The following is a 22,154-nucleotide window of genomic DNA, read 5'->3' as shown; positions in this document are numbered from 1 at the left end:
GGTCTATTTATGTCCTTGTAACTTAGTAGTTTGGCAAAAGAGGCCAATAGAATAAGTACCAGACATTAAAAACAAAAAAAAGTTACTGGGGTTGATTCATTTGACTAGAAATTCTTTAAGGTGGTGCCCCAGCATGGCCACAGTCTAATGACTGAAACCAGTAAAAGAAAAAAAGAAAGATAAAAGGATTAATCACTCAATTTGTCGAAGGCTGTTTACATATAACTGTTGCCTTTTCATTTGTTTCTAAATCAAGCGAGCTGAATATTTTAATTCAGAAATGGTAAATTTAGAAACTTAACTGAATATAGGATCCTCTAAACATATTGGCAATGTAGTAAACCAGGAGACAGCAATTCAGTTCCCACATTGTACTAGTCATTTTCTATTTCTCTTCTTTATTCTTTTTTTTCTTAATTATTAACACACTTTCTCATTAAATATATACCTGTTTCTGGTTTTGGTCACATTAATCTTGGCTCATTAAGAAACTTAATTCTCTAAAATCATCTTTTTCTATCATGACAGCTTAAGTCACCACTTATGATCCTCGTTAGCCAGTGAGGACGCATCAGTGTTAGGAGTAAACTGCAGTCTGTGGAACTTTCTGAATGGCATACCTGATGAAACATAAAAATGACCCTTAGTCATATATTATGTACAAAGAACTGTATTTTAAAAGTTCCATTGTACAAATATATGTGTATTCTATAAATCAGGTTTTGATTGCTTGAATGAGGTTACTTTTTTCTCTTTAAATCAATTAATGTAGACCAAGCTAAATTGAAACAAAACAAGAAATTGTGAAGTTATGAATAAACAGAACAATTATAATAATTTTCCTCTAAAGGACATTTTTATTATTACGATTGTTCTTATTATTATTAAGGCAGCATGTTAGCAGTCGTTAGTATGCCAGGTGAAATACTTAGTGGTATTCCATCTGTTTTTATGTTCTGAGATTAAATTCTGCCAAGGTCGACTTTGCCTTTCATCCTTTTGAGGTCGATAAACTAAGTACCAGTGAAACACTGGGGTCGCTGTAATCGATTCGTCCCCCTCCCCCAAAATTACAGGCCTTGTGCCTATAGTAATAAGGATTATTATTATTATGAAGGCAGAATCGTTAGCATACTGGGCAAAATGTTTAGAGGCATTTCGTCTGTCTTTATGGTCTGAGTTCAAATGCCATCGAGGTCAACTTTGCCTTTCACCCTTCTAGGATTGATAAAATAAGTAGCATTTTAGTACGGGGGCTGATGTAATCGACTTACCCCTACCCCGAAGTTGTTGGCCTTGTGCCAAAATTTGAAATCATCGTTGTTATTATTAAGCTGACAGAAACGTTAGTCCCTGGAGAAAAATGCAGTGTGGCATTTCATCTACCTCCGTGTTCTGGGTTCCAATTCTGCTGGGGCCAACTTTGTCTTCCATCTTTTGGAGTCAGCAAAAATAAGTACTGAACACTAGGGCTGATGTGATCAATTTATTTTCCCCCTAAAATTACTGGTCTTGTACCTATAGTAGAAAGGATTATTATTATTATCATTACTTTCAACCCCTTCCAGTGAATTTTAGTATTATAGTTGAAGTTTAATAAAGGCTTATTAAAAAAGAACATTCTTCATGACCATATTTGCTAATATACTCTTCGATACACTATGCTTGAAAATATAAATGGGATGGCCACGGCTGGCTGAATCACACATAACTACTTGGATTTGATTCCTTTAACCCTTTTGTTACCAACCTGGCTGAAACCAGCTCTGGCTCTGAGTACAAATGTCTTGTTTTCAAAAGTTTTGAATTAAAATCTTCCACCAAACCTTAGCCACAATTTATATTTCTAACACTAGCTTAATGATAACTAAGTGATTTTACTAAATTCTTTGTTATATTTAAAGTAATTGAAAGAAGCACAGAGAATCTCAAAATAAATACAGTAATGAAAGGGTTACGAATAAACAGCTGAAGTTGTGGAAAAAAAAAAATGGGGTTACCTCCCTTAGATTGTGTACTGTTTTATTAAACCCGTTACAGTGACCTGCCCTTCTGTTAACTTGTACCGTTTATGCTCCTGTGAAAGATATACATGCTAGAACATTGCGTTTTCTCTTCTTCTTTTGTGTCTGCTGATCTAAAATATTTACACCATTAATAAACGAAAATGGGATGCACTTTTTTTTATTTATTTATCTATTATTATTTAATAGGTTATATTTTCACAATGGCTACAGGCTACAATATTGGTCACTGGTTTGCTGAGGGCAGCTGCTTTAGCAGTACTTAGCTACTTGTTATTCATTTTGGCAGCTAATATATATTTTGCTACTAAACTTACTTTTTGCTTCAATAGAATTCATCACAAGCACTCCAGCAATAAATATTCATTCTATCTTTATTATTATTATTATTATTATTATTCTGTCTATGATAATTATTGCAATGTTTTTCCTCTGTCCTTTTTATCTATTCTTTTTTCAATTATTGAAATGTATCTTGCATGACGAAAATGTACTTTTTAAAAGTAATAATAATAATAATAATAGATTTATCAATAATAATAATTATTATTATTATTTTTATTTTTATCATTATTTATTAATATTACCGTTATATTAACAACTATTCTTAGTTGTTCTTTGTTCATTTCATTAAAAGTATATATTTTAATCTTATTTTTAAAAGAATTATCAAAATTTGAAGTAGTTTATTTTTTTTAGATTTTTTAAGCATCTGCTCTATAGCGTATTTTGCAAATTTACATTTGAAAATGTTTATTTTTTTTGAATATATATATATATATATATATATGTACATGTGAGTATATTTATACACACACACACACACACAAATACACACATACACACACACACTCAATATACTCTAACATATACATAAATGCCTGTTCTGTTCAGTAGATAGCCCTGAGTTTTTTTTTTTTAACTAACAATTAATTGGTTGATTTAATATGTAAACATGAAAATAAGACAATTTTGTACTTGTATCAATGTATGTATGTCTATGTGTGTGTGTGCATATATATATATGTATTTATATATTGTGTATATGTAATGTGTGTGTACATATATACACACACACGCACACACTGTATATAAATAATGTATGTATAATGTATACAAGTGAGTGTGTGTATGTATAATATTGACTATGCATATGTATCTATTTCTCTATATATTTCTATATATTACGCATATATAGTGCACAATTTAGAAAATGATTGCATATCAGCAGAAAATACACAAACGAATTTTGATTGGTCTTCTTTCCACTGCTTTTTTTGGCCAAGCTCTGATCACAAGCTAATGGTATTATTTAGTTAGCTGGATGGTCATGCCATACGAATTTTTGCTTAATTGCGCTTCAATTGATCTTTACCAATATTTCTTCAGCAACTTATGTATCTTAGTATTATAGTTTCTTAATTTCACACCTCTTCAAAATGGTCTTGCCTTTTAGTTAGTAAATTTTTTTTTAATCTCTTTTCTGGCTTTCTACTTGAAAGAAATTTTTAAAATTACTCTTTCAGTTTTTTATACATACATGCATGCAATTAAACACCCATATACAGTTACATAATATATGTGTGTGTGTATGTATATACGCACACACACACACATACAGCAATTGTTTAATGACTAGGTTAGAAGTCCTCAAACATATTCTTTAAACTAAGTGGAGAAACGGGGAGGATACAACCAGAAAAGATGTATCAACTACATACATGCGTACACATATGTGTCCACTTTTTGGTGGAAGATTATATTTATTATTATATACATTCTTCTATTTTGAACTTAAAGATAATGGAAAGTGAAGTTAACAACCATTTTCTATCATTTTTATTATAATTTGTGTGTTCACTCACCCATACACACACTTGACTGGGCTGGGTTCCACAACTACCAAATGTGTTGAGTAGTACTTTCATTCACTCACTCGTATGTGTGTGTCTGTCTGTCTGTCTGTCTGTGTGTGTGTGTGTGTGTGTATATATATATATATATGTGTGTGTGTATATATATATATATATATATATATATAAAAAGTTATAAATTAGGATATCTACGATATACCACCTTGCTGAAAATAGCAGCTATGAACCAACTCTAAAACCACCTTAAGTTTTCCTGTAGCAAACATTTTCAGCATGGTGGTATCTCATAGATACCCTAATTTATAATTTTAATAACTATTACCTTTGAAGGTTATTTTTTCCATGCTGACCACTTGATAAGTTCATTGTTTTATTTTAAATTAAGGATCATATCCTTATTTATATATATATACATACATATACATGGTCAGACTGGAGTCTGGTGCAGCCTTCCAGCATGCTAGCCCAGTAAAGCCGTTCACCCCTGCCAGCATGGACAATGGACATTAAATGATGATGTATATATATATATATGTGTGTGTGTGTATAAAATGTGAGTGTTTTAGTTCTGGTATATATTTACCACACTCAAGTCATTACTGAATGTGTGTGTGTGTGTATACACACATATCGTATAGAGTGGTTTAACATATGGAATATAGTGGCTTAAAAGATGTTTCAAGCAGTCAAATTGACACGTATAATGCAAAGCAAAAATTGTTAGCATTAATGATGTGATGATGCTTGTCAAAAATTGCAAGAAAGAAAACTCTAAATTTGAAACTGATTAAGAATATGCAGTGAATAGTGGACCAGATCTATTCTAATTCAGGCATGTTTCAGTTTTATTAGACCTCATCTGTGAATCATGGTCTTCTATCTATTTACCAAACCTTAGAAAACCCTCAGATTATTGTTCAAGTGAGGAGAGTGGAGCTAAAGACAATGATGGAATTAAGCCCTTCGTTGCCATATTTCTGTTTGAAATACACTACATTTGTTTCAATTAATTTTGAAAATAAGGAATTTAGTAAAAGAACTTTGACATTACTAAACTGGTGCTTGGAACATTAAGAAACAAAAGATTGATGGATTTAATTTATCTTACTTTAAAAGTGGAAGTTTGAATCATAGAACCAAGCGCAGTTTCAGGTGTGTTGGTATGTCAAAAGGTTTAGAAGATACTGCGATCTAAAAACAATTGTCTTCATTTACTTTTACTATGAAACTGATGAACCTATAGATTGATGTTTCAGTTACAAATTATTTTCCTTTTTGTTTCACAGCTTCATTTATAAAGCAATTCTTTATCTTCTTAAAGACACCCATATCTTTTATTTGGGTTATATAAAATCTATTGAGGGAAAATAGCTGATAGGATTAGATACCTGTTTTGCCAACATAAGTGCAATTGTGTTCATACACCATTACAGGCTCATTTCACTTTATCACTTTGTTGTAAGATATTTAACTCTACTCTCTCCAGTTTTAGTTTTTTTCTTAATTGTGACAGAAATAGTAATTCAGCCTTCCGAAATGAGTTATTTAAATTAGCATTTTATCTGTTGGCATATATGTCTCATCTATGGTTAACACTGCTGAAGCAAATGCCAAAACCCCCAGACTTATGGGCCATTGTACTTTATGAAAGGGTAACTTACTAAAGTTGAGATAACAAAATCAAGCTTATAGAAATATGTCAACTGCAGTGATGGGGGTAGTTATAGCAGTAGTAGTAGAGTTAACCAAGAGATTTTTGCCAATAGTAGATCAACAATAGCCTTGAGAAGATTAAAGTCTAAGTGCCCTAACATTTATTTAACTAATAAAAATATTCTATTCTTCCATTCACATTTTACAAATTTAAGTATTCATACCTTTTGTATAACAAACAAACGCGATAACTACCTTGTTTAGTAGGTTGTTGGTTTTTGTCATAATGCAAGTATTATTTGACTTACATTATTAAATAACTTTTTATTTAACTTTTTCACTTCTTGTATGTAATTTCTTCAATCCTTTTACAATACAAAGCTCCAATATAGCGATATTTTCTTTCTTTTTCCCCCCATATTTATTCACTAGTGTTTACCAGGTATTATTTTATTATAGAGTTTATTCCAGTTGGATATGAGTAAGCCAGGGAAACCTGTCACTCCACCTGGATAAGAATGTAGGTCTCTTGTATGCTTTAATTGCAGGATGATTTTAGCTCAGTACTGGAAGCAAGCAAATTCATATGTTAGGTATATTGTGCTTCTGTTAATAACTGCAGAAAGCATGACTAAATGGTTCCATGGTATCTGTTTACAGCTAGGTATAATGAGCCTCGAAGAGTCTCAGTATTACAATTTTTAGGACATAGTAAATAAGCAGAATTTGACATCAAAAGATGATAATAATAATAATGATGATGATTATTATATATCACGATAATGGGTTTCAGGAAAATGAAAATTTATAAACTCTCTTGCATTTATTTCTTTTTGTGTGATTTTGTAAATTTTTTAATAAAATCACAACTTTATAGCATTTTCTTATATTATAGAAATCATGAGTCAAATTCCATAATACTGTTTTTTTTTTATTGGTTCATGGATGGAAAAAGATTTCATCAAGAATAGTTTGTCTGCCGTTATAAAAGTTGTTTGTTATTATTTAAACAAAGTGTCATGTGACTACCACCATAAAGTTGACAGACACCTTTGTGGCTTCTATTACTAAACTGATGTTTACTTCAGCTGTTCTTCATTAATTCTGTTCTGTATGGAATCAAATAGTACATTGGTCCCCATTGAATATTTACTTCTCCAAGAGAGAGAGAGTATTCTCTGTAGAAAATATCAAATCCCAACCTTACACTAATGTAAAATCCAAAAATTATCTGTGTATGTATTAATTTTTCTTCAAAATATTTTTGTATATATATTCACAATTTTTTTTTGGCATGTTTGAATGGTTCTAGCAATTTAAAATATTAGCATGAACTTCTATGTAAGCAGATTTTTCAGCTGGATGCCAACATAATATATTACTTCCAAATTGCTCACCTATTCTTATTAAGGTTATGATTCTTTTCAGCAAGGTCAGTCATGTCAAATAAATTACTATATCTTAAACAAAGGACACTATGTGCAGTTAACAATTTCAATCTGTGATCCAAATCACAACACTGAGCATACAGTAATTGTTTATTCACTTAAGCTGTTGCCAGTGGAGCCTAGGCCATCAATGACTTTTCTCCAAAGCTCTCAACTTTGAGCTGTCTTTTCTGTTAGATCTCTACTTTTACTTGTAGCTTGTTTCAGACTTTGCTGTACCATGTCATATGTTTCCATTGGGTGGGGGAAGCCTTCCTCTCCCCGGTTTCCTTGGTTTTGAATTGTCCTCAATGCTTTTGTATCTTTGCTTTTCACTAGCTAAGGTGTTGGCTCTATCCAAACCCATTTTTACCTCTGGAAAGAGGTGATCCATATTAGCCTCGCCTCTGTCTTTTGACCTGTCCAGCCTGGGATTCTTCCCAGGAACTTGAGCTCTGCTGGCATAACTCTCAGGGTCATTGAGACACACAAGCCACAACACCACAACAAGGACTGAACCTTGTGGTGAACACAGTGATGGAAATGGGTGTTAGGTAATAAGAGTACATGAAAGTCTGAAAGGTTTGGGTTAGAAATGTGGGACTAGACCCTATAAGCCCACCACCCCAAATACCTCTGTAAGCTGGAAAGTCAGAGAAACACTGTACATCTGTGTGAACTTCTCATTTCCATCATTGCAATGATGTAATTTAATTTATGAAGCAGCATTGTGTTATATACAGCAAACTTAGTGTGATATTCTAGAGTGATTGAATTAACTATGAGCTGGCTGAAACGATAGCAAAACGGGCGAAATGCTTAGCGGTATTTCATCTGTCGTTACATTCTGAGTTCAAATTCCACCGAGGTTGACTTTGCCTTTCATCCTTTCGGGGTCGATAAAGCACCAGTTTCGCACTGGGGTCGATGTAATCGACTTAATCCCTTTGTCTGTCCTTGTTTGTCCCCTCTGTGTTTAGCCCCTTGTGGGCACTAAAGAAATATATATATTTCAGTTAAAATGTGTATTGTCTTCTGATGTAACTATTAGCAATTAATATTGTTAATTGGTAGAGCAAAAGAAATGATTATCTTGAATTAAATGTAGAACAAATAAAGAAGTGTTGACATTCATAATGAGCCCAGCATGATAATTTTAATTAATTAATTTTAATTAAGTAAAGACTATAACTTGAATTCATCCTAACAATAACTAAGTGATCGAAATGTGTAACTTTAATAAAGATTGTAACTAGTTAATTAAGACTGACTTTAATTAAAACTATAATTTTAATGAAGACTATAGCTAATTGATTAAGGCAGTAAGTAATATTAATTGATAACGACTATAACTTTAATCAAGTAAGACTATAACTGTAACTAATCAAGACTATAACTAATTAATTAATACCATAATGTTAATTGATTAACCTACAACTTTAATCAGCACTGTGACTTGAATTAATTAAAACTACATGATTAAGACTATACTCCAAGCAAGAGATGTAAACTTTATTGTAAAATATATTAAAGTTTTGTTTCTTTATAATCCTAAGACCGAATTCTATTGTAGTTGATTTTTTTTTCTTTTTACCTGTTTGGAATCATTAAAATAAACGACAATGTGTTGTGCCAATGGAAAAATGTTTTTATTGTAATTATTTCTTTTCCAGCTGAATAGATCTTTTTCCAGGGGTTTTCTGGTTTATATTGTCTTTATAAAATGTTATGTTTTAAATCCTTGACTTCACTAATGTTTTGACGAATGTGTTGGCTATGAAATTGAACATTTAAAATTTACTATATTTACAACATGGGACATTGGCCATGTTATAAACCATGTTATATTTAAAAAAAATTTTTCCTTTCTTTTTTCATTTTGTGAAACAAATATTCTAATGTTTAAGGAACAATACACTACATGATATTCTGAAGCTGGTAACTGTCATGAACTTAAATATGTCAAATCTGATATCTACTAAACACAGGTGTCCACATAGTTCTGTTGGTAGAACATCACACTTTTCATTTAGGGGGTCACAAGTCCATTTCCCTCTGCAGGTGTGACAATACTTACATGGCAGTGCACCAGCATGGCCACAGTCTTTGTGTTGGAATGCATAAAGGGAAAAGTAAAGGCAAGTTAATTTAGGGTGACACTATTTGACTTAATTACAAAAGAAAAGTCTATGTTTATAGCCATTGTTTAACCTAACCTAAATCTAAAATCATCCAAACAACGAATAATCACCTGTGTCTGCAGTCTGCTTTCTACAATTTGTAAGGTGCTGCATTATCTTAATTAAAAACCTGATGCTTAATGCCCCTATGTTTTATCAGTTGCTGGTTTGGGTCTAGTAATCCACAACTTTATCTAAAAGTCCTATAGTAATTATTGTAGAATCAATTAACACACTTCCCTTAAAAACTACTGGCCTTCTGCTTAAACAAAAAGCAGTTATTAAACACAGTAAATTGGTAGAATCATTAGAGTGGTGGAATGAATGCTTAACAAACTCTTTATGTTCTGAGTTCAAATCTCACTCACATTAACTTGGGCTTTCATGTTTTCAAGGTCAATGAAATAAAGTTCTAGTCAAGTGCTAGAATCAGTGGTATCAACTGACCCCCTTGGGCTAAAATTTGAAGTCGGTGGTGAACCGATAGAATCATTAGCATTCTGGGCAAAATGCTTAGCAGCGTTTCAGCTGTCTTTACATTCTGAGTTCAATTTCAGCCACGGTTGACTTTGCCTTTCATCCTTTCGGGGTCAATAAATTAAGTACCAGTTATGTACTGGGATCGATGTAATCGACTTAATCCCTTTGTCTGTCCTTGTTTGTCCCCTCTATGTTTAGCCCCTTGTGGGCAATAAAGAAATAAGAAATATTAAAGCAAAACATAAAATACCTTTTGGTTTATACTTTCTTCCCTTTATGTTCTGAGTTAAAAACTGAATTTTTATGGGAAATAGGTGAAATCACTAAAAGTAGTCCCAATCATTCACTGGAATCAATGTAACCATCTAAACCCTTTCAAAGAGGCTCATATCTTTGTGGCTTATCTTCAAAAATAAAAATAAAGGGGGTACACCAGTTTTTTACACAATAGCAATTATAAAATTTCTGAGTTTATTGCTGCTTTACATTTCTTTAATATTAGACATTTCTGTTAAATTTAACAAATTTTAATTGTAAAATTTTAAAAACTTACACAAATAATCATTTGATATGTTTATCTTTCTAAGCTGTTCATTACTATTGAGTTTTTATAAGGATTCTCTTAAGTTATCAGTGACATGTGATGAATACTGGCATACTTAATATTTCTTTCTTTAGTTTCTACATAAGGTATTTGATGTTGGTGTATATATATATATATATATATATTTATATAATTTTTGAGAAAGTAGGTGTAAAATGACATTATAATATGACACATACATATATGTAAAATATATATTCTGTATATTTTACATGTATTATATATACCATATATTATGATATTAAGAATTATATTTGTTTTTTTTCTAAATTCTAATAGACACAAAGATAATCTTCAATAGATATGACGCCTTTAGATAAATAATCTCCTTTCCTTCTACAGTAGAATAGAAAGGAAAATTAAACATATCAGCTTGGAATGAGAGAAGCATCTGATGTTTCAGAGGGAGGTCTTCAATGGACAATGAAACAATACAAAGTATTCTCAATCAAACAGACCTTTGTCTCCTTCTCTCAGCACATCAATATGTCTATCCTTTTTCTTTTGTGTTCCTTTTCACATTCACTTCATGTCAATGCAAGCAAGCACTATTTTCTTCAAATTCTTTTGTGTTTTTCTTTCTTTCTTTGACAGTAAATTTACCATCTTTAGACAGAGATTGAAGGTTGATCATGTGTGTGTATGTGTGCATATATGTAATTATATGTATGTATGTATGTGTGTGTGCGTGTGTGTGTGTGCATATATGTAATTATATGTATGTATGTGTGTGTGTGTGTGTATGTGTGCATATATGTAATTATATGTATGTGGTGTGTGTGTGCATATATGTAATTATATGTATGTGTGTGTGTGTGTGTGTGTGTGTGCATATATGTGTGTCTGAGCTGATAGAATCATCAGCACACTCGGTGGAATTTGAACTGAAGACAAAGACAAACAAAATGCCACTAAGCATTTTGTTTGTCTTTGTCTTGAGTTCAAATTCCACCGAGGTTGATTTAGTCTTTCATCCTTTTGGGGGCTGATAAAATAAGTACCAGCTGTGCTCTGGGGTCAATGTAATTGACTTACTCTCTTCCCTGAAATTGCTGTCTTCTGCCAAAATTTGAAATCACTCTTCAGGAAGGTGGCAAGCTGGCAGAATCATAAGCACATCAGACAAAATTTTTAGTGGCATTCTGTCCAACTTTATTGACTTTGCCTTTCACCCTTTGAGAAAAATTTTCAGACCTTGTGCTTATAGTAGAAATGACTATTATTATTATTATAATTAAGACAGCAAGCTGGTAGAATTGTTACTGTGCTTGACAAAATGCATGGTGTCATTTCATCTGTCTTTGTGTTCTGAGTTCAAATTCCACCAAAGTCAACTTTGCCTTTCATCCTTTTGTGATCAATGAAATAAGTACCAGTTGAGCACTGGGGTTGGTGTACTCAACAGGCCTCTTCCCTTAAATTTCAGGTCTCATATCTGGAGTAGAAATAATTATTTGGTTGCAGCCAGGATAGTGGATTAGCTGAATCATTAGAACACCAGAAAAAAATACCTTTCGATATTTAGTTTAAGCTCTGTACATTCTGAGATCTAATCTCACTGAAGTTAACTTTGCTTTTCTGTCTTCTGGGGATCAATAAAATACAGCACTAGTGAAATGCTGGGGTCAATTTAGTCAACAACACCTCCCCAATTTCTAGCCATTTGGCTATGTTTGGAATAATTATTTGACATCCAGGATTGTAGTTTCACAGAATCAGTAGAATGCCTAACAAATTATCTCCATATACTGAGATCAAATCTCATTGAGGTCAACTTTGTTATTCATCCTTCCAGGGTCAATAAAATAATGTACTAGTCAAGTAATGAGACCTATTTAGTAATTTAAGCCCTAATCTTTCCCCCTAAGTTTCTAGTCTTGTATCTACGTGTGAAGCTGTTATTTTGTTATATTCATTTTATATTATAAACTCAAATCCTTTTAGGGTTTACTTAACCTTTCATCTTGTTTGCACCAGTAAAGTAAGTATTAGGCCTGTATTGAGTCAATCTGGTTCACCATTTCCCTATCCATGAAAATCTGTAACTTTATGAGAAAGCTTTAGTGGAGTCAGCTCAAAGAATGGTGAACTAAGCCTGAGAATGTATACCACTTCTGCACAGCCAAATAGTTTTCTTTTCATGTTGTTACACTTACACACATAAACAGACAATCTGCATATATAGAATTTAATGTCTCAGTATTTTCACTCCTGATCTTTCCTGAACCAACCTTATCCTTCACTCTTCTACAACTGGTAAAATACTTGTAATACTCTGATGTTTGAAATATAAGCTAACATAAAATTTTGATGGAAGGATTAAAATAGAAAGTTTGTATGATAGAATCAGGAGCAGTCTGAGGCTGGTCGGCATCAAAGGGGATAAAAGTATAAAAAAAGTGTAATTTTCTAAGATGAATCCTACTTTATTTCTCCAATAAGACATCACTCATGAGGTTTCCAGTATACTCTTATGGTGCTTCTTGTGCCCAAAAGTCTGTGTTTGTATTATAGAACCAGGGGCAGTCATAGGCAGGTTAGTATCAAAAGTGTTAAAACTAAGTTATAGTCATAGGAGATAGCATGGCTGAATGGTTAAGAAGTTTGCATTGCAGTCACATATTCCCAGGTTCAATCTCATTGTGTGGTGTCTTTGGCATGTGTCATATTCAGGTTGACCCCCATAAATCTTTTAACTGAAACTGAGTAGATAGAAATTCTTTGGAAAACCAGTTTAAATGATTACTCTCTCTTCAATTAAAACTACTTTCACTTTGATGATGCACTTAAAAGCACAAGCATCATAGATTTGAAATTCTTTGCACCGTTATATGGTTTTAGCTTTAATTCCCAAAGTAAGGAATTTAATTTTTTCTGTTTCTTGTTTCCCCTAGAGAAGACACTTCTGACAAAGAACAGAAAATCTAAGTTTCAAATTTTCACAAATTCCTGCCTACATTCGTATCTATCTATCAAATTTTTTACCCAATTAAATTTTTTTTTCTTTTATTCCTCAGGGTGGTAAGTAAACATCTTTATTTTATACTAATTCTCCACTTTGTTGTTGAGGCTTGATAAAAAAATGCCATTCGTAATTTGAGGTATTTGTCAGCTAGTCACATCTCTTAAAAAACATTTTTCCATGCAATAGTTAGAAGAATTTTTGAAACTTTCAAATGTCATTTGGTAACAGAGTGGAGGTTTTACTGCTGGTAGCAATTTAATTGCTAATACTTCCTATTGTTTTATATACATACATACATACATGAGTGTGTGCGTATGTATGTATATATATATTTATATCTATATATATATACATATTATTTGTAACTCTATTTTTCCAGAAGCAACAACCTATTGGTTACAAGTGCCCAACAACCAGTGCCTGTAAGTACTTGTGGCGATGTGCTGTTGAACAACAGTTTTTCTTCACGTAAGTTATGTTCTCACATCCTATACTCTACACACATTTTCTGCCTGTCGACAGTTAAGTGGAATTTATGTCTTAATGTCCACGAGGGTTTATATATATATATATACAAGAAATGTTAGTGGAGATGATAGTCCATGTATAGTACAACTGTTTTTTGTGCTCACTTATGAGCTAATGCTTAGCAGTATTTCGTCTGTCTTTACGTTCTAAGTTCAAATTTTGCTGAGGTCGACTTTGCCTTTCTTCCTTTTGGGGTTGATAAGTTAAGTACCAAATGCATACCGGGGTTGATCTAATTGCCCCCCCCCCCCCCACATCCCCACAAAAAATTGGGCCTTGTGCCTAGAGTAGAAAAGAATAAAATCGTGCTTTCAGTGATTTATAAGACAGGATTGACGGGATACGTTGTTCCATTCATGTACTTTTAGGATCCTAAAAGTACATGAATGGAAATCTTAATCTGTTGAATCCATTATTTTGTTTACTTTTACATCCATTGCCTCCTTTTGGCCACCTCATTATCACCCCACTTCAATGCCCCTCTGAATCTTTCCATTGCCCATTTTGGGAACCACTGCTATAGATGGTTATGTAACTAAAATATTGGATTATTGATTATAGGAGTGTGGTAATTGCTGGATTACTGTGTGTATGCTTTAGTAATTTCATTATGACTTGTATCCTTTTTCTTTCATTCACAATAATAATTCATATAGTTGTTATTTATGGTTTCTAGAAAGGATCACCCCTTTAGCATTTAAACCAGCCATATCAGACCTAAATACTATTTCACATTTTAACCATTCAAGTTTGGTTTTTCATGCCTACTCTACAATAACATTCTAAAATAAACTATCATATTGAAAATCTTCAACCTACAAAATAATGCTTGATTAATTCAAAACATTGTGAATAAATATTACATAGGCGTAATAGTGGCTGTGTGGTAAGTAGCTGGCTTACGAACCACATGGTTCCCGGTTCAGTCCCACTGTGTGGCACCTTGGGCAAGTGTCTTCTGCTATAGTCTTGGGCCAACCAAAGCCTTGTGAGTGGATTTAGTAGACGGAAACTGAAAGAAGCCTGTTGTATATATGTGTGTGTGTATATATATATATATATACACCCATACAACAACTTAGGACAACCCAAGGAAGAGGAAAACAAGAACAAGTCATACCATTCATAGTGACACACAACCCATGTCACCAGAATATCTTCAACATTGCCAAAGCAAACCTACCAATCATTGCCCAAAGTAATGAATTAAAAGACATAATCATGGATCGAGCTATGGTGCTTAGTAAAAGACAGCCTAAAAACTTGAAAATATTACTAACAAAGGCAAAATTTGACCTTAGCAACAAAGACCAAACATTCACTGTATCTAAATGCAATGATAGCCGATGTGGCACATGCCAATTCATACATACCGGCCAATATATAAACACAAAAACCGGGAAAATATTCACAAACGCGAATATGAACTGCGAAAGCAGAAATTTAATTTACTGCATCAAATGCCCAAATTGTGAAGAAATATATGTAGGTCAGACGGGAAACGCACTATCAGAACGCTCACGTGTACACCGGCAACAGATTAGAGACCCAGAGGTCCGTCAGATACCTTTGAGTAACCACCTAGCAACATGTGGCCGGAAAATGTATATAATATTTCCGTTCTACAAATTACACAGCCCAAGTGAAATCAAGAGGAAAATCAGAGAAAAGAATTTTATTGATAAATTCAAACCCAAGCTAAATAAGCAATGATAATAATACTTAGAGGTACTACTTCTACTGCTACGACCATGACCACTAACAACAACAACAACAATACTAAAGGTGATCAAGATGAAGATAGCAGGAAAATTATCTTATTTAGGGTTAAAAGTTCTATTGCCACCACCATCACCACTAGCAACAATAATTAAGGTGCTGACAATGATGATGATGATGACAATTGAAATATAAAAATATAAAAATCTCTGACAAAGGCTATTTACAACATTTCTAAAAATAACCCAACAATTGCTGCTTCGGCCAGGGTCAAGATACAGGACTCTTGACATGTCCAACAAAGCGTGACACCTAAACCAATCAGCTCAACCAACCAATCAGCTTAAGTAATTGAGTGATACTACACACTGATTGGTCAGAATACAGTTTGCAAAACCTTGCACTCTGGAGCCTACCCAGCTGTATTTAAAGCACAGAATCAATCATCTTGCTACAGTCAAAAATTGTGAAGCATGACTGTCACCACTACTACATGAACCCGAAGATTGCAGAATTTAATGCATGAAAGTACTAGTTCAATCAGAATGAACATTTAACATTCTACTATTTCATTTTATTTTATTTTATTATAATATATTATCTTATAATATATCATTATAAGATTGTAAATAAAACGTGAAAATCAGACAAGGTTGGAATTCCTTTTATTAATATATTCTTCTATACACAATCACACACACCCATATATATATATCTATATATATATATATCTATATATATATATATATATATATATAATATATATATATATATAATATATATATATTTATAAGTATGTGTATATGTTTGTGTGTCTGTGTTTGTCCCTACCAACATTGCTTGACAACCGATGCTAGTGTGTTTACATCCCCCGTAACTTAGCGGTTTGGCAAAAAAGACCGATAGAATAAGTACTAGGCTTACAAAGAATAAGCTCTAGGGTCGATGTGCTCGACTAAAGGCAGTGCTCCAGTATGGCCACAGTCAAATGACTGAAATAAGTAAAAGAGTATGACAGGAATAATCTGAATGCTAAAGGGATAAAGATTTCTGTTATAATCCTCAGCCATTATATCTGATAAAGAAATCATTATTTATATTTTATTTTACTTTTTTTTTCAGACTGTCCAGTTCAACAAATGCTCCTAAAGTTCGGTCAGGAGGCAGTCTCTTAACTAGAGGTTCACGGTTTCGTTTCAGGTATTGTTGATAAACTTTTTAGCTTGTTTCACCAATTCATATTCCTGCTGAAATACACTGCCTTTGAATTAAGTTTGAAAATAACCAAAGAATTTAGTAAAATAACTTTTTCATTATTAAGCTCAGTTTGGAATGTAAATTTTGATGGAGAGTTTTATTTTAAAATCGACTCTGGCTCTGTAGTACAAATGTCTTGTTTTCGTAAGTTTTGAATTAAAATCTTCCACCAAACCTTTAGTCACAATTTATGTTCCTAACACTAGCTTAATGATAACTGAGTTATTTTAATAAATTATTTGTTATATTTAAAGTAATTGAAAGAAACACAGAGCATCTCAAAATAAATACAGTAACGAAAGGGTTAAAACAAGGAGTGTGTATTGCAGGACCAGGTGAGTTGGTATCAAAAGGGTTTTAGTGTCCCGTAACTTATTGAATAAATGGGTAGAAGGGAAACAGCTAAGCTGGTATTGTACTGGAATATCAGCTGAAATATATTGAGTTCAAATCAGTCACAAATATCATGTTGTATATTTGAATATTAAATTGAATTTTATATCCCTTGGTTTATTTAAGCCTTTAGATACCAACCTACCTGAGAAAGTCCCTGGGTCTCTCTCACAAACTTGTTAAATTAAAATCTTCCATCAAATTTTCATATTAATTTGTATCAAACACCAAATTAATAATGACAGTTATTTTACCAAATTCTTTATTATTTTCAAAATTAATTGTAACAAAGGCAGCATATCTCAAGAACAGAAATGTGGTAACAAAATGGTTAACTCTCAGATATAATTAATACAAATCATCTTGAAATCTTTGACAGATTGGTACAATTTACACTCACTCATTCACACTCTCATTCCATATCCTAAATCTATATTCTGCAAAAATTGACCTTTCTTTGTGCTTAATTGTTAGAAGTGCTTGTTTTAATATTTTTACAATGGTCTGTAACAGTTGAAGAATTTACTTTCAGCCCAACTTTCCTTCTTGGATTGATAAAATAATTTGACCAATTTAATTAACCATAAACCCTTTCTTAGAAATATGCCTCTCTGCACCAATCTAAGAAATTTTTGTCATTGTTATTGAAGATGAGATTCGATACTATTTTCACTGTTGTACTTCTCAGACACAACATTTTATTTCATTATCATCATTACCATCTGTTTTCCATGCCGGCAGGGTTTGGACAACAGTTTGACAGGAACCAACAAACCAAAGAGGCATGGTTTCTATGGCTGGATGCCTTCCCTAATGTCAACCACTTCACTGAATGTAGTGGATGCTTTCAACATATCACTGATGTGCTTTATTTATATTCCTTATTTAATACTAAGGCAGTTAGCTGGCAGAATCATTAATATACCTGACAAAATTCTTAGTGACATTTCATCTGTCTTTACATTCTGAGTTCAGATTCCACTGCAGTCGATTTTGCCTCTTATTCTATTAGGGTCAATAAAATAAGTACCAGCCAGGCACTGGGATCGATGTAATCGGATCTCCCACCACTGTAAAATTTCAGGCCTTGTGCCCTATTGTAGAAAGGATTGCTTAATGCTGTTTATCATCTAAGAATTGTAAATAAGGATGTTTTATAAATTGACATGAATTTGTGAAGTGTTTTTTGTATCTATTTTTTTATGGTACTAACAATTAATTCTTTTATTGGCCACAAGGATTATGGTACTAACAATAAAGTCCTTTTATGTTTTCTCTTACAGCGGGCGATGTCAAACGGAGGCTATTGCTGCCAGTGGTGGGATAAGTCGTCCGGAACCTGCTTTTACTCGGTAAGTTATGATCAGCTCTCATCATCATCATTTAGTGTTCGTAAGGTAGTGAGGATATATAACAAGATCAATACTGATGTACATATCATTTCATTATAAAACTAGTGGAGTCGCTTGTATGTCTAAAAATATTATAATAATGAACTAATTGTATAAAATATTATAATAATGAACTAATTGTATACCGTGCTCAGTTTTCATTAAAACTATGTAATATGTTAAACAATGGGTAAAAATGAAGAATCTTTCAAAACGACATATTAAAAAAACCCCAGTTTTCTAGGATAAAATGGGTGTGTAGATTACGAAAAACCCAATAAAAATTAAAGCAAACTAACTGTTTCAGAGATATTCGCATTTTTATGAGGGTGACGGACGAAAGTAAAAAGCGTGCACACCACCTAACCCTAACCCCAAAACTAACCCTGACCCGTGTGTACGCGTTTTACCTTGCCCAACGTTCTACGGTAAAATGAACGTGTTTATTACAAAAAAGTTATGTAGTGTGATGGAACAAGCTTATCTTTTCAAATATATCCACATTTTTAAGAGAGTCCCGGATACAGTTTACTGTTTTCCGTAAAAAAGTGATGGAGACGTTCAGCATGATTTGGAATAGACTTGATGAATAGATACCTCACCATATACTGCCTGAGGTACTTACACCTCATCCCAGGTATCCGAACAGTTTCCTTCACAAATTGTTCTCGAAACCCTCCTAAAATGCGAATATCTCTGAAATGGTTAGTTTGCCTTATTTTTAAATACGTTTTTCGTAATCTACACGTCCATTTTACCCTAGAAAACTGCTTTTTCTTAATTTGTCGATGCGAAAGATTCTTCATATGTACCAAACAGTGTCTAAATTCGTGTTTGTACCAGCTTTACTGTGGAGTATAAAAATACGCAGATTTTTAAAGTATTTCGATGTTGGGAGAGCAGAAACTGCCGAAACGGATTTAATATCTTGTTGCCTCCCATCGCATTGCTAACGTTATAAGTTCTCTCCCTTCGTAACTGAGCTGATGTAAAACCATATCACAAAACGTGTGAAGTTTATTCAATATGTAGCAAATGAGAATCTAAAGGTGACTAAATAATTGAAGCCAAACGTAATGCAATGTTGTATCTAAACTTCTGTAGCTATGTTTTCGTATTTTTCATTTGAATATGCTGCATGATAAAAAAAAAAAAAGTTGATGCTACAAGCACTTCTTATTCCTTGGAGAAAGAAGGAAAAAAGTCACTGGTTCAGTCTTTATGACGACAAACGTATCTGGAGTGTGTGTATCTTAGGCGGAATAAATATCACAAGACATTTTTGTTCGATGCACCGCCTTATCAGTGACTTTCTTTTTTCTGCGTACATTTTTTACCCACCCCCACACACAATATTAATCTTAAGATGAAAGAGCATCAGAGCGACTTAGATTTGTCCCCTACACTCTTTTATTTACGAGCGACCTACTTGTCATCATTTCCAACAACACTCTACCCTTATTCAAACGATATCATACTTCATTCCTCTCTAACCATCAACGTCCAAGCATCACACGTTTAACCTGGATACCTCATGTCAAATCTGTAGTAACATCATGAATAGGGACCGCCAGTGCTACAGGATGTGGGGCATATTAATCTTGTCAAGAAACAATTCCTACTCTTTTCATGAAGGCAGCATTGCACATCACCCTAATCCTGTCATGAACAGCATGAAACTAAAAGCCTCAAGGTGATAAAGACCACCTTTTTCACAGGTCAGAAAATATTTTGACTGTAAGGGACCATGTGATGCAAGGGGACAAAATGGCTCTTGTGTACTATATCACACAGCCCTTACAATAAAAAGGATTGAATAGTGCAAATACATGCCAGATGGGAAAAGAGACAACCACATAGGAATGATTAAGAGAAATTTTATTGATATGTTCACGTGTGTCTGTATGTGTATCATGTATACAGAATAATAGACAGGCCATCATCATCATCTTTTAACGTCTGCTTTCCAAGCTAGTATGGGTTGGGCGATTTGACTGAAGACTGGCGAACCAGATGGCTGCCTCCAATCTGATCTGGCAGAGTTTCTACAGCTGGATGCCCTTCCTAATGCCAGCCATTCTGAGAGTGTAGTGGGTGCTTTTATGTGCCACCGGCATGCGAGCATAATGTGTGTGTGTAAGCATAGATGTATGTGTGTGTTAAGAACATATAAGGATGGTAATGAAGAAGAGGCAGTGAAAGGGTCCATAGCCATCGAAGTAAGGCGTAAGTTCATAGGCATAAGAAAGATGAGAATACCAATTTGTAGTCAATAGTACACGATAGTTGAAATACTGTATCAAGAAGTCACAGCCATGATGCTGACCCAGTTACAGATACGTTGTATGTGAAGTTGTGGCTGTAATGCAGCTGCCTGGCTCACTTGTACAGGAGTTCATGTAGGTTGTATATTCACTGTTGATCCATAGTGAAATAAGTCTCGAACTATTGGAACTTGGGTGAAATGCTTGCTGAGCTGTGTACATAGAGAGATGATATACACATGAAGGGCATGATGGTGGCGATGAAGAAGGAGGTTGCCATGATGCTGTTGGACGAAGTTGGTAAGTCTCAACGTGTCATGGTGTTTGGCTGGTGTTGTTGCTGGAACTTGCTGTACCTTGGTCAGTGGCTAGACCTTAAAAGGTTCGGAACCAAAGACCTCAGAACAAGGAAAAGCTGAGTTTTTATAAGGAGCTATCGGTTCAAACAGGGTGGTAAACAAACTGTCCTATGTGATCCTATATTGCACTTCAAACTGGTTATACATGGTAAGTTGGTGCAATCGAGTAAGAGACAAATTGTGCCCAAACCAACCAATCAGAGAAGTGGACACAAGGGGATCCAAATAGCAGCCAAAGGTTTGCTGTTCCCTGCTACGTTCAAATGCACATATATATAATAAAGAGAAGAGGGGAATTACAACCAAGTCTACGCAACGTCTTTAAACTTCTCTCCACAAGGCTCAAATGAGACCCATAATAGAATACTGGAACCACAACTGGGATGGTCCTGCTGCTACTCACACACACAGACATATCTTACACCATGTCCATTCAACTGATATGATGTCACTTGCCAACAGGCTCCAACCTCTGAATCACAGACACATTGCTTCTCTTCTCTCTGCATTTGGTCTCATGCTGCATTCACTCAGGTATTCCTGACTCATTCTGTCTCCTCCTCCTCTCATCATCCATGTTACGTTCAACCTCACTGAGACCCTACACTAACCATTATTCCCAGTCCTTCCTCCCCAGATCATCAAACATTAACTCCACTGGAATATCTCTCTCTCTCTCTCTGCCTCCACATGTTTTACATGCTGTCTTCAAACTGCAGCTGTTTAACCCATTAACATTTAAACTGACCATATCTGGCTCAAATATTCCACCTGTTTTATGTTTGAGCTGACCAGATCTGGCCTCTCACTCCTACACTACAATGTTAACCTAAAAATAAACACTTCCTCGAGATCTCGATGCTACAACATTAATTCATGATTGATTAATTCAAAGCAATATGAATAGATAAGCATTACATTTCAGTGTGTAATCTAAATGCTTAAGTCTTAAGAAAGACGGTGTGTGTTGCTCAAGGCATCCTTTTTTGTTTCTACCACACTCCACATCCTATTTTGGGTTTAGCCTGTACAGGCC

The 22,154-nt window shown here is 33.8% G+C and overlaps 1 protein-coding gene across 10 annotated transcripts in view; it reads left to right on the top strand.

Annotated features, from left to right (window-relative positions):
* The window catches only part of LOC115217804 (FERM domain-containing protein 5), a 313,777-nt gene that overhangs the window by 232,046 nt on the left and 59,577 nt on the right, over positions 1–22,154 (top strand). For all 10 annotated transcript variants that reach the window (XR_003882210.2, XM_036507984.1, XM_029787485.2 and 7 more), the window contains 3 exons: positions 13,587–13,675; positions 16,577–16,654; positions 18,388–18,456. Coding sequence is in view for 9 of the 10 variants with exons in the window: in XM_036507984.1 (XP_036363877.1) it covers positions 13,587–13,675; positions 16,577–16,654; positions 18,388–18,456 (236 nt within the window). In the remaining variant the exon portion in view is untranslated. The remainder of the gene's footprint in view (positions 1–13,586; positions 13,676–16,576; positions 16,655–18,387; positions 18,457–22,154) is intronic.

The sequence above is a fragment of the Octopus sinensis genome, linkage group LG12 (assembly GCF_006345805.1).
Source record: "Octopus sinensis linkage group LG12, ASM634580v1, whole genome shotgun sequence".
Taxonomy (NCBI): domain Eukaryota; kingdom Metazoa; phylum Mollusca; class Cephalopoda; order Octopoda; family Octopodidae; genus Octopus; species Octopus sinensis.
This window is presented reverse-complemented; position numbering and strand designations above follow the sequence as displayed.